Source organism: Clupea harengus, chromosome 15 (assembly GCF_900700415.2).
Source record: "Clupea harengus chromosome 15, Ch_v2.0.2, whole genome shotgun sequence".
Lineage (NCBI taxonomy): Eukaryota > Metazoa > Chordata > Actinopteri > Clupeiformes > Clupeidae > Clupea > Clupea harengus.
In genome coordinates, this window is record NC_045166.1 from 3,891,984 (window position 1) to 3,905,755 (window position 13,772).

The 13,772-nt window shown below is 46.7% G+C and overlaps 1 protein-coding gene across 1 annotated transcript in view; it reads left to right on the top strand.

Annotated features, from left to right (window-relative positions):
* bach2b (BTB and CNC homology 1, basic leucine zipper transcription factor 2b) overlaps positions 1-13,772 on the top strand; it is a 70,997-nt gene that overhangs the window by 30,012 nt on the left and 27,213 nt on the right. The window contains exon 2 of the mRNA XM_042709921.1: positions 12,935-13,189. Coding sequence (XP_042565855.1) covers positions 12,947-13,189 — 243 coding nt within the window. The 5' untranslated portion in view covers positions 12,935-12,946. The remainder of the gene's footprint in view (positions 1-12,934; positions 13,190-13,772) is intronic.

A 13,772-nucleotide genomic window follows, 5' to 3' on the forward strand; every position in this document is an offset into this window, starting at 1 on the left:
TCATATTGGTGTGTGTGTGTGTGTGTGTGTGTGTGTGTGTGTGTGTCGGGTGGGAGGGGGGTGTTTGTACTTTGAGCTGATGAGTGTGGCTTGTTCTTAATAAAGGCCATAATTACCATAAGTGATGTGTTATGTGGGGATTCTCATCCCACTCCAGTGTGGAGCAGGCAGATTAGCCAGCTCTTGAGCGTGTCCCAGTGGCTTCAGCAGCCAGTGGGGTTTAATAGAGGGCATGGACTGCAGCCCCATGCTAACCACAGAGTCAGGAAAACATCTCATTCCGGACAAGATATTTTTGAAACGGCTAAACTCCCTGTCTACACTCTAGATTACCAGCTTCACTTTGGACTCAGTAATCATCCCCTATATAATCAAAAGAAAGATGATAAAATATTTATAAGTCTAAATTTAATACCATCCCTAACCTGAACAATGCTATGTTCTCCCCACCACTAAGGTGACACTAATCTTAGCATGGATTTTATTTTTTTTGCTCTCAAATCACACCGTCAGAAGGCTGCACATAACTACAGCTTATACGAAAAAACTCAGAACACCTCTAAACATAAACCTTTCTTCCAATCTGTGTAGTCTGGGGCTGTTACAAATCCATTGAAGTATAAGACGTCTAAAAATAGCCAGGGCGGGAGGGGGGTTAGTGGGATTTACTACGCTGCCTGAGCCGTAAACAAACAAGCGTGGTGCAGTGTGCTGTCCTGTCTGCTGTGGCATAGGGCCTCATTAGTGGCTTGTGGGAGGCTGACCTCGGTCAGGAAGCGGCGGTGGGGATGAGAAGGCAGCGCCGTGGAGCTCGCTGGGCGGAGTCTATGACAGGCAGCCAGCCAGTGTGTGGGAGTCCCGGGCCGCAGATTGGCCCCGGCCCCGAGCGCTCAGGACCCGCTCTGGAGTCTGAGTCTGAGTCCAGCTATGGGCACCCACAAGGCCTTTCCAAGAAACACATAAGCGTCTGTCTGCGGACTTCAGACATGTCATTTCATGCTGTCCACTTTTCTCCTTCACAAATAGCAACAGCCTGCCTGCGCTTTTTTTTCCCTTCCCCTCTGCTGCCTGACTCTCCCTCCCTGGCCAGAAGGACACTGTGTGTCAGGAGGGGAGGAGAGGCCACCTCAGTCCATTCTCTCTGCTGTTGGCCACCTCAGTCCATTCTCTCTGCTGTTGTGTCCTGATTGTGTGGAGGCCCCAGCTCCACAGTAGCGGCCGCTCCCCCAGATGTGGACAGGCGGTCTTCCCCAGCACAGCCCCACATCCTCATTAGTCATCTGTGTGTCGGTGTAAAACAGAGGAATGTGTCCATTAAAATGTGCCCTCTCGTCCACCCTCCTGGTGCCTTCTGTGACCCAGCCAACTCCTCTGTGCTTTTGTGACAGGGCTTTCCCCCTGATGTCAGCTAGCGTGCCAAGCTTGAACTCTCTCTCTCTGTACTTGTGACCACCCACCTCTGGCTTGCTAACTGCAGTCATTAGAGTGTGCACATTATCAGAGCTCTCCTGCCCCTCGAGTCACCGTGAATTTGTCAACATTTTCACCCTCCTCCATCAACCCTCATCTCCCTGCAGCCAACGGAAAGGAACACTTTTTAGGGAGAAAAGCTTTAATTCTAATTTAGGATCGCAGCTTTCATCAGGCTTTCATGAGGCTTTCACCACTTCATGTAAGTGTCAAAAAAATCTGCCATTTTAGGTGACATTGGGGACACTTTGACTCTTGTTAATAATTTGCAGATTGTTCGAGGGCTCTCTAGATGCTAGTGAGGTGTCTGTAATAGGGCTTTGGTGGATCAGAATTAACTCATTCTCATCTGTATTCAGTGAACTACTGAGTCACTGAAAATCCCAGCCTGTAATTAAAGACTTTCATATCGTTTTACAGGGACTGTATGAATGACTAACACACTAAAACTGACTCTGATAGAGGCTCACCTCTGCCATGACCCATTGTGATCATTTAGCTGAACACAGTCAGTCAGTTTATACAGATGAAAACCAAGTCATTTCTCAGAACCGAAGAAGTATGACCATTTCAAGGAAGTGTTTCTGTTGTCATTGTTTTTATTCTGGATTATTTCTGGGGTTTAGTGATGGGTTCTTGATAGGTCAAATGAGTAATTTAGTGTCCTTGAGGAAATGAATTCATAAGAAGACATATCAATCTGATACACGTGTGCAGATGTGTTGCAAATGTGTCCTCTCAAGAGACATCGGCTGATCTATATTGTTCTGCGGTTTGGAACTTGTTAAGATTCAGTGTTTTAATCAAGAGAAAATCAATATTCTTTGAAATATTCATTGATTCTTCCGGAGTCAAGATTGGAAGCGAGTAATCTTGTCAGTGTCCCTGCATAATGACACAGACACTACACACTACTGTCTGGAGGACCGTATATACAGGGATCCTGGTTCCACATTTTGTTGATGAAATCAGGTTTAACCAGCTTTTTAAAACATATGAGTTTCACTCTGTTTCGCTCTTAATAACCTCAGGATCACTCACTCACTCACCACGGTGACAGGTACACACACTGTTTCTCTCTTAGCAATCTCTCGCATGAGGCACCCTCTGATGCGACGCCTACCTGCGTGACGTGACGTGACGTGTCCCCTCCTTCAAAGTGTTTCCATTGGGGTTTCAGTGGGGTGTGAAAAGCACAGCCAGAGAACTAGCTTTCTCCTCTCAGTCTGAGTCATCCGTGGCACCGCCGCCAACCGCAGAACATCACATGTATGAACCTCGCAGCCCTGTACCCTTTAAACTCACTGCATGGACGTGGACGTGGGTGACTGTCTGCGGGGCTGGAGCCTGGAGCACGGGCTGGGCTAGAAGATGCCCCTGATGGAGGGCAAATAGTTTTGCATTGCCCACTGCTAAAAAAGATGAGTTCATTCTTTCCTCGGTACCTTCAGTGAGGTGGAGTTGGCAGTAATTTATGAGTAGTCCAGCCAAATGTAATGCTGTCAGCCAAATATACATCTACACACAGATAGTCATGCACACTGCTCTCTCACCTCCCTTCCTAAATTAGCCCTTTCGCACTTTGTCACTTTGGCTGCCAGCTCATCTGATCTGCTGCCGGGGGCCATGCTCTCAAACAGGAGCCGGGGTCCGCTCAGCTGACCTGGTCAAGGAGCGCAGCCAGGAATATTTCATAAAGAACAGAGCATGAATACCCACCTCCCAGTGCCATGGTCAAAGCTAATATGGAGCCTGGAGTGCCCGTGGTATTACATGTAAACTAACTTTGACTAAGTAGAGAATGTCTGCTTACTTGGTTGTGGTTGGTCATTGGTATGTGTTTCTTTTAGTGGGTTTATCCCCCCCATCTCCAGTTTCCCTGGAGGCTTAATCATTCAGCCTTGCCCACATCTTGGATTCATATCGAGGTACATTTCAAGGATGACGTCCTCCTGTGTATATATATATATATAGTGAAGCAATCATGGCCACCTGCTCATGATTGCATGATCCATGCCTTTGGTCATTTCAGAAGTGAGTTTATCCCTCCCTACACATGTTGAGGATGCCTGCTAGATCACGTGCACTTTTCTTTTACTGCAAATGAAAGTGCACTCCTAGCTGTTAGCCGCACTGCCTGTGCAGGCACAAGTGTCCTACATGCTGTTGGCGCCCATTGGTTATCTTGGAGCCGTATTTCAGTCCCACTCTGTGTATCGTTATTTTTCTGTACCGTCACATCGTGTCGTATTATGGGCACACATCACCCACATTTGGAGGAATGTGTTTGCTGTCTTTTCGTGTGTGTGTGTGTGTGTGTGTGTGTGTGTGTGTGTGTGTGTGTGTGTGTGTGTGTGTGTGTGTGTGTGTGTGTGTGTGTGTGTGTGTGTGTGTGTGTGTGTGTGTGTGTGTGTGTGTTTCTATACCTCTGTGCTGTCATCCCTCCTGGCAGGACTCCACATGTGCACACACATGCATAGTCAGGCTGTCTATTGCACACACACACACACACACGCACACGCACACACACACACACACCAACATTCACACACACACACACACACACACACACACACACACACACACACACTCACTCTGTAGGAGGCCTGGTGTTGGCGGTTTAGTGTGTCACCTTTCGTGTGTTTCCTACGGGGAGTTTTTCCATTATCTGCCATTTCCTGTGGTGTTGTGCGTTGCTTGATTCCTGTGTTTGCTTGATTGCTTGTTTGTTTGAACGTGGCTGTTTGCTCACTCTCAGACTTTGTTGTTGTTGATCCCCATTGATATATAAGCAATTCATGCTGCCCCTTAAACCTGACCCTTTGCTCTGTTCTGTATGACCTCTAGTCACAGTCAAGACCTCCATTCTCCACATTAAAATGTTTGGCGGTTTCGGTCTTGGTTTGGTGTGATATTTCCTACAGTGGTGTGTATATGGAAGAGCTGTTGTGGGGCTGTGATACTGATTTTATCAGGTGAACTCAGCCAGAGCCAGGAAGAATTTGCTTGAGGTGGAGATTAGACTTGTTGACAACTCTGACAGGACTTTCCTGTCAATATTTTCTTAAAGGCTTACACAGAGAAAAGCCCTGCTGTTGCCTCTTTAGGCTGAGATATCAGGCTGGCGGTCTTTCAGCAACACGGATCACATGAACGGCACATGGGTCCTTTTAGAGTTCACTGTTCTGTTCTGTCATGTTAAACACTTGCAAACATAGTTTTCCTGAGCAAGGGAAACAATCTGACGGGGGACTGAAATAGCACGTGTTGCATTGTGATCTGCACATACACGAGCAGCGACACACTTTCTGCACAGTAGTCGTGCTCCACTATTTACATTTAGGAGCAACAGGAGGCTGAGCTATAGATAACCCCCAGTGTTTCTGTCACATGGCCCAACTGTGACCATATAAGACCACGCAATGACTCACCGAGCCTTCTGACCTACAATGTGGGAAGTCATGATTCATGCAATCTGTATTTAATCACACAAGACCTAAAAATACTCAGGCATCCTGTACCCCAGCACCCGCACCCCTCCACCCACCACACACACACGCACACACACACGCACACACGCACACAAACACACACGGACAAACACACAAGTGTTACTCGTCTGCAACCCTTAAGGGCCTCCCAGTGTGCTTTGTGCTTGGTGAAATCCTCTTGTCATTGGAATGTCACTACCTTGCTCCGACTGGGTGGAGGGGGACAGGATGGTAGGCTCAGCTGAAGCATCACTCTGAGGTAATGGCGTGTTTTGTCTGTGCTGAAGGGGCATTCCATCTGTGCACGGGTCGCAGTGCCTGTGTTTCTTACAGGAAGTGTGGTGAATAGTCTGCAGTGTTGTGCTTTCTTGTCTGTGTCAGAAAAAAAATAACGTCATAAAGAATGCTTGTAAGTTAATGCAGAAATCTGAAAATCTGTCAGAACTGAACTGAACTCTGTTTGTCAACCAGAAATGGAGGCTATAATATTTATAGAGATTGTATGCTGACAGGAACACAATTAGAGTGGAATTTGGTTAAACCTTTGACAAATGTCTGCAGATTTTACTCTTGCATGTAGATGACATTTGATATATATATGGGGTGTTGGACATGTGAAGTGTCTATCAATCCCATTCAGTTCCACGCCTTGATATGGGGTATATTTGGGTCTTTACTAATGGTTTTCTCTGGAGATCAGACCTCAGGTGTGATGTTAACCTTTACTTCTTCAGTCAATACTATGGCGTCTACTCATCACAGCCTTGACGATGATATTTCTTTAATTAAGAAATAAGACGACTCTCTTTTCTCAATTATAATGTCAGAGATGCTAGTATTGGCAAATGTGGTTGAACATGTATGCATGAAAAATGTACATATCAAGCTAATCTCTTTTTTTAAAAGACAAGTGAAGGTGGTTTATCACTGTCAGCTGAAGTGCAGACCACAGCAGCCATGATTGATACTAATGCTGCCATGATTCAGACCATCTAATCCCTGGTGCTTTAAGAGATTCATGCTCTCCACACACGGGCCCATGTCTCATACCTACATTTTCAATTATGAGCATGTCACCCCGCACGCCAGCCGACAGAGACTCGGTGTGTGTGTGTGTGTGTATATGTGTATGTGTGACTGGGACTCAGCCATGAATATTTAAAGCTGCCTCAGCACAGCTCTTGAAAATTGATGATAAGCTGTTTTTTGCTCTGTCTCTCTCTCGCGCGCGCTCTTTCTCTCCCTCACTCTCTATCTTTCTCTATCTCTGACTCCCTCTCTTTCTCTCTATCTCCTCCTTTTGCTGGTGCTATCTCCGTCTCCCTTGCATTTTCCACTCTCCTAGATCGAAGGGCAGGCAGACAACGGTATTGATTACTGTGACGATAGGCTCTGGATCCATTTGTCAATGGAGTTGGTCTTAATGAACCCGAGCGTACCCTGACCTTGTTCACCTCCTCCTGCCGCCTCTACCTTGAACCCTTTCATCTTTCCGTCCAACTTGTCAGCACTGGTGCCGTGCCCTTTGACTAGTTCCCTTGCTGCTGAACTTTGCATTTCAACGGCATCTAAGTGAATTTAACATTTTCACAGGATTTAGATTGTATAAACGTTGTCACATTACAGCCAAACGAATGGTTGGTTTCCCCCCCCATTCACCTTTGAGACAGAGAAGTGAACGAGTGCTGTGTGTCTGTCTGTCTGTCTGTCCTGCTGCATGCACATGGAGGGTGACAGAGAGGGGTTAACAGCTAACAGACTCCCTCTGTGTGCCCTGCCCGGCGCGGAGCGGAGCGGTGCGGAGCGCAGAGACACAACAGCAGCGAGTCCCCGAGGGACCAGCCTCTGACGCATCTGCAGTCATGATCTCAGAATCAATATCAGCATCTCATTCACCTCCTGAAAGCCAGACGACTGTCCTGTCTTATCTCTCAGCCACTGAGAAACAGTGCTCTCAGCCACTGATGTCACTGTCCGGTCTGCCTCACCAGATAGTCAGCTGGAAAGCCCCGCTTAAGAATCACATCTGTCCTCTCTTGCCTTTGACCTGTCTGGTCTCTCCTTCTCTCTCTCTCTCTCTCTCTCTCTCTCTCTCTCTCTCTCTCTCTCTCTCTCTCTCACTCTCTCACTCTTTCACACTCTGGCTGTCTCTCTCACTCATCCGGGAGAGCATCTTACTCATTTGTGTGTGTCCTATTTGTGAATCAGTTTGTGCAGTAATCTCAAAAGAAACAATCGTACGCTACGACAGGAATGACGAAATGAAAGCCCGTTTTGGTTTTTGCACTTTCATACACCAGTCCTATTCACATTTTGCATCATCAGGGTACTGTAGGGTTTTTTTTTTTTTCTCCTAGCCGCACAACCCAGGGCATCTCAAAGATACACATCCCCTACATATGATGATATCCCTCAGAAGGACAAGTCAGACCGCACAAAGAAATTGAGGCTCTAGACAGTATGAGTATAGCAAATATTCTCCCTTACTCACACTGCCATTTTTATGAATGCAGTTTTTCGAAACAGAGGATGGGGCATCAAAGAAATTCATTGTGTCAGGTTTTTCATAATCAAAATACAGGCACACACACATTCACACAAAACACATATACACACACACCCTAATATTTTTTTGCTTACATTACCAATGAATCCTATGTTTGTTAAGAAAAGCACAGTTTTAAAAGGTGTGTATCTAGACTGAAGTTTTCCATCAGTTGTACTATATTAGGAGATAGTAGTAGATAAGTAGATACGTGATCCACATTCCTGCTGCACACACGGTGGAGACGCGATGCATCAGTGGCGGATCAGCTGATGGGGGAGTGGAAACTAAACCTTTTGATTTTTAAACCTCGAAAGCAAATCAATTCATTCCTTAAGCAGCACTAACCAGTTGGATGAAATCATCTCGTGTGTGTGTGTGTGTGTGTCTGTGTGACTGTGTGTGTGTGTGTGTGTCTGTGTGTGTGTGTGTGTGTGTGTGTGTGTGTGTGTGTGTGTGTGTGTGTGTGTGTGTGTGTGTGTGTGTGTGTGTGTGTGTGTGTGTGTGTGTGTGTGTGTGTGTAATATACCCTCGTTGAGTTTCTGTGGTTACTTAGCCTCTCTAAGTGGATTCTTAAGATGACATTATGTTTCCTATGAGTCATTGTAGGCCTGATGATCATTTGCCTTCATTAGACCAAATGTACAGAAGTATTTGTGTTCGGGTTCCAGAGAGGCCAAGTTCCAGAAGGGTTCCTAGAAGGGCCACAGTTCTATCAACGTTCTAAAGATTGATGTACCTTCTCATCCATGCACTAAAATTAAAAAAAAAGATCTCCATTCAAACCATGTTCAAAACATCATCAGAGAGTGCTGGTGTTTCTGTTCCTCCTATGCGTTTTCCTCCTGTGCCATGATTCATTTTGGCCCAGCACACTGGTGACTTGATACAGCCGTTACTATGACTACGAGACTATGGAAAGAATCATTGTAAATATTTGGCTGCATGTGCAAGGCTCTGACTGTGTGCTCTTACACTATCATTGTTCAGTTTACACACGTGCTGATCCCCACATTCATACACGCCAACATACATCAGGGTTATATAGTTATATATATATATATAGTTTATAGTTATATACACTATCATTGTTCAGTTTACACATGTGCTGATCCCCACATTCATACACGCCAACATACATCAGGGTTATATAGTTATATATATATATATAGTTTATAGTTATATACACTATCATTGTTCAGTTTACACACGTGCTGATCCCCACATTCATACACGCCAACATACATCAGGGTTATATAGTTATATATATATATATATATATATATAGTTTATAGTTATATACACTATCATTGTTCAGTTTACACACGTGCTGATCCCCACATTCATACACACCAACATACATCAGGGTTATATAGCGCTGACTGGAAAGCTATTTGAACTATTTGATACACATGCAAAGTCATATAATGTCAATTCTACTACTACTACTACTACTACTACTACTACTAGTACTACTACTATTACTAATAATAATAATAATAATAATAATGATAATAGTTTTAAAGTATTTATTGTAAGAATAAAATGCAAAATCCCATGTCCTGGATCCTGGCCCTCTTTTTCCTCACTTGTATTTTTTCTAAGTGATGGCTCTATGGAACAACAGGATTAGTCATAGAACCCAGTGATTAATGCCCAGTGGAGCTTAAACGTAATGAGCCATTAAGTCTGATTCTGTGTCAGTGCATCCGAGGGAAACGTCTCGCTGCACACTAGACTGGAATCTTCAGGCACAGGACGTGGAGGAGGCTCAGGAGCCAATCTGGCAAATATTGATGCATCCCACCATGGCGCTCCATGTAAAAAAAATAGTCCCCCTCTCACATGAAGCTGTCAGCAGGCTAACGCCTGTTATGCCAGTAATGTGTGCTAACACGTCTGCTTCTCTGCCCCTGCATCAGCACTGCAAAACATGCAGCACATTAGCACATTAGCGTCCAAGGAGGCGTGCCTGAGGAGCATCCACCAGGAGGTGCTCCGTGGGTGGAGTGAGAGATGATGTCATGTGTGTGATGTCAGTCTTTTGGGCCGTGGGCTGGGCTCGGCAGCGCCAGGGTCTTTGTTCCGTGGCTGAGCCCCTCAGTCAGAGCGTGCGGCACGGCTCCGCACGGAGCGGCTCCCCCCACCCCACCCCACCGCAGCGCACCGCACCGCAGCGCAGCGCTCCATCACGGCAGCCTTCATGAGGCTGTCACTCCTGCCGCTCCTCTCCTCTCCCCCGGCTCTGGAGGAGCACAGCCGCCATAGCTGTTCCGCTGTAAAGGGGGCCACGCTGGCTGCGTTTAACTGTATGGCCAGGATGATTCATAAAGCTTGTCTGACTACGGGCTGAATCACTGATGGGGGAGGTGTGTGTCAGGGCTGTGAGGGTCACCCTTTATGCTCTGTGTGTGTGTCTATGGCTGTTCATGGGTCTGTATGTTTATGTTTAGTCCAGTACCCAGACACGACCCAACCCTATGCCAGTGGAGGTGACTGGCACTAGTGCACTGGATTGCTGCACTGGAGCCCAAATGAAGTGACGTATGATCACGGACAGGCTGCAGCAGCCCAGTGTGACACTGTAACAGTCAGCCTTGCCTTCATAGTGTAAGTTTAGGAAGTAAACAGACCTACTCTTAAGCTCTCTGTGCATTCTGATTGCTGTTTCTGATTGGGCTTCAGGGCACACAGCGAGTCCAAGCCATGACTGTGTGCTCGAGCATTCAGCGCTGGAGTTTCTCCAGCCTGTGGCCAAGGGCTTCTGAGCCAAGCAGTGGAACATTCTCGTTCTAATCATCGCCTCGCAGGTCTCTTCTCTCTGTCGCTCGCTCGCTCGCTCTCTCTCTCTCGGAGAAGGCAGCTTTAGCCCTGGAGCCCCAGAAAAGTGGAGCACTGTCTGTCAGCGGTGTGGGAAACTCATCACAATGCCTCACATTTGATCTGTGTAGGAGTGTTCGTCACAAAGCCGGTTAGCTGCTTCCGTTCGCAGGAGGAGGCAAAGACAAATTGCCCTCTAAACAAAAAAAAAAAAAAAGAAGAAGAAACGGAGTGAAAAAACCTGCCTTGTTGCATCCCTCAGCAATTCCAATCAGAGCCCAACCAGAAACTAGTCATTTGTGGTATGTGTGTGTGTGTGTATCTGTGTGTGTGTGTGCTTGTGTTTGTGAGCATGTCTGTGATCCTTGCGTTTTTGGACACAGTAGAAAAATAGGCATCTGATGTACAAGCAAAGCAACGAGCACATTCCTCCCCTTGAAATAGGCATTTTGTGTTTGGATGGTTATGATCCGTGCAACCACATCTGGAATATCTGACGAGGTCCACAGCAACATGTTTGCAGGAGAACAAACAAGGAGGAAACTGTAATTGGAGCGTCCACTCAGACGGTCGTTGTGGACGTCTGGATGGAAAGCATTCAGGGTTGCCCTCACAGCTGCCATCTCTCCCCAGGACAAAACCACCAAGACCAGATGACTCTCTCTTTTTCTCTCTCCCCTTCTCTCTCTCCCCTTCTCTCTTCCTCTCACTGTCTCTGTCTCGTGCTGTCTTGTGTCCCAAGTAGAGGATTCTTTTGCTTGGAAAGACGTTTTGGTTATCTTGACAGATAAAAGCTGGCTCTTCCAAACAGCACTGCAGATTATGCATGTGACTGATTGTCTGACGCAAGAGCCTTCCTCTCAGTCTAGCACTGCAGAAAACAGACCCGTCCGACCATCCGTGTCCCTCTGCCCAGTGTGTGTAGGCCAGATTCACGACCTATTCAAGGCCCACTCCAATGCACTAAACGCCAGAGTCAGACTGTCGATCACCACCTTATTAGCGGGTTTGATCAAGTGTCTCATCCTTTCAGGCTTGTCAGACGTCAGACTGTTGCAGGTTGAGTGGGTGTAGTTGTGACCGTAATCCTCAGACATATACGTGTCAGAGCTGTGGGAGAGGAAGAGAGGAAGAGCCTCCATTTTTCAGCTCGAGACTTTCCGTTCGCAGCTGTGAGGCCTTTCCGTCTGCAGAGGAGGGTTTCCACTCCTCTCTCGCCCCTGCAGACCCCCCCCCCTCTGAGGGCCCATGTGTGAGCGGTGCGCTGATCAACAGGGTGCCCACGTGTCACAGCGGAGGACTGCTGCTCGCGGCTGGCCAGTGACGAGGGGAGATGTGCACCCAGTCTGGGATGTGTGAGCGCAGAGGAAGGGGACAAAATAGATTTGGAAATAGATTTTAGACAGTAAACAGACCCTTAGACAGATTTATCGTTTCATGTTTTATGTCTGCAAAATGTGATGTGTCTGTTGGGAGTGGAGTCAGTCAACCCACTCATCTTTCGCTGCAAAGTAGACTGGCAGGACATCGGCTGCTGGTCCATTCGCTCTCTCTCTCTCGGCCTCTCTCTCTTTCTCTGCCTCTCCCTTTCTCTCTCTCTCCCTCTCTCTCTCTCCCTGTCTCTCTCACATACACACTCATGTGATGAGCGCTGTTGTAAATCTGATATTCTCCCACAGATCAGATGTTTTCTAATGTGCTTTTCATGAAGCTGTTTTGTCTCTGTGGCGGTCATCTGAATGTGGGCGTGCGCATGAATATCCATTTCTAAATAACGCTGTAGACATATTTTCAAGGCATGCACATATTTATCCTTATATTTGATTGTCACCCTTCTCCAACCCAGACGTCCAGTCATTTTGATTGTCTACTACTATCACCTCCAAGTGGCCTTTAAATGACACACAGATCGAAAACAATCCGATGGCCGGTGATTTAAGAAACTGCAGTGGTCTGTTAAGATTTGGAGTCAGTGAGTGTTTTCATGAGCTGTACTGATGCATATCTTTCTTTACCATTCTGCTATAGTTGTAGATAAGCTGTCTATGCTTGACCACCGTGACCATCTTTCTGCACTGAGTAAATGCATTTTTTTTTTTTTTGGAGGGTATATCCTGTCTGTGTTTCAACATGCAGATGTGTGATTGACATTGTTTGTGTGTGAGAGCTGTGTTCAAGTTTCTGAAAGCGTTTGTGGTTTTGCTTGCCTCAGCCTGTATGGATGGATGTACGTATGTGTGGGATTACATAGATATCACTTGCATTTTGCTGTGTGTGTGTTTCTGGGTGTATGTGTGTGTGTGAGAGAGAGAGAGAGAAAGAGAGGGAGAGAGGGAAAGAGTGCATATGTGAGTGTGACTTGTGTGGGAGTGTATTTATTTATGCTGAAGCGAACCCACAAGTGTCGAATCATGGTGCTTTGCAGCTGGGACAAAGCCTGCGACCACACACTCAGAGTGACTGTCTGAGCTAGTGTGTGTACATTATAAATGTGTGTGTGTGTGTGTGTGTGTGTGTGTGTGTGTGTGTGTGTGTGTGTGTGTGTGTGTGTGTGTGTCTTCAGCTGCTCTGGGTTAACTGACCATCATGGTGTGTCTGCTCTCCTCAGGGTGTGAGCGGAATGTCCGTGGATGAAAAGCCTGAAGCCCCGATGTACGTGTATGAGTCGACGGTTCATTGTACCAATATCCTCCTGTGCCTGAACGACCAGCGCAAGCAGGACATCCTGTGCGATGTGACCGTCCTGGTGGAGGGGAAGGAGTTCCGCGGCCACAGGGCCGTGCTGGCCGCCTGCAGCGAGTACTTCCTCCAGGCGCTGCTGGGACAAGCCGACAATGACCTGGTGCTCAGCCTGCCAGAGGAGGTATGGTTAACATCACAAACACCCATGTCAAATACACTTTACACAGCATCAACTCCCACTTGCTCCCCCAGCACGCTCACACACACACACACACACACACACACACACACAAACAAATATGCATATTCTTATCACTGCCACAGTAGCTCTATGTCTAAAAAGCTGCTAGTATTGTCTGAAAAGGTTTGACTAATGTATTCAATAAAAAAGGCCCGTTTCAAGAACTGTTTCAAGAACAAGAACTGAAACAGTTTAGTGTGTGTGTGTTCATGCGTGCGTACATGCGTGTGTGTGTGTGTGTGTGTGTGTGTGTGTGTGTGTGTGTGTGTGTGTGTGTGTGATGTACACACCCACATAGAGCCACACTCATTACATGGATATTCACACCCCTAAACACACACACATATTTACATAGATGCTCACAGATGGCCCATACCCTTCATACACACATACAAACAAGACACATAGTGAAAAGTGGGGCATACAGGGTTGCATAAGTGGAGTTCAACAACAGGAGCCTGGGCTCCAGGTCTTGGGTAGCATACATTAATCACAGCCTGTCTGTTGTACTTCACCCAGCATA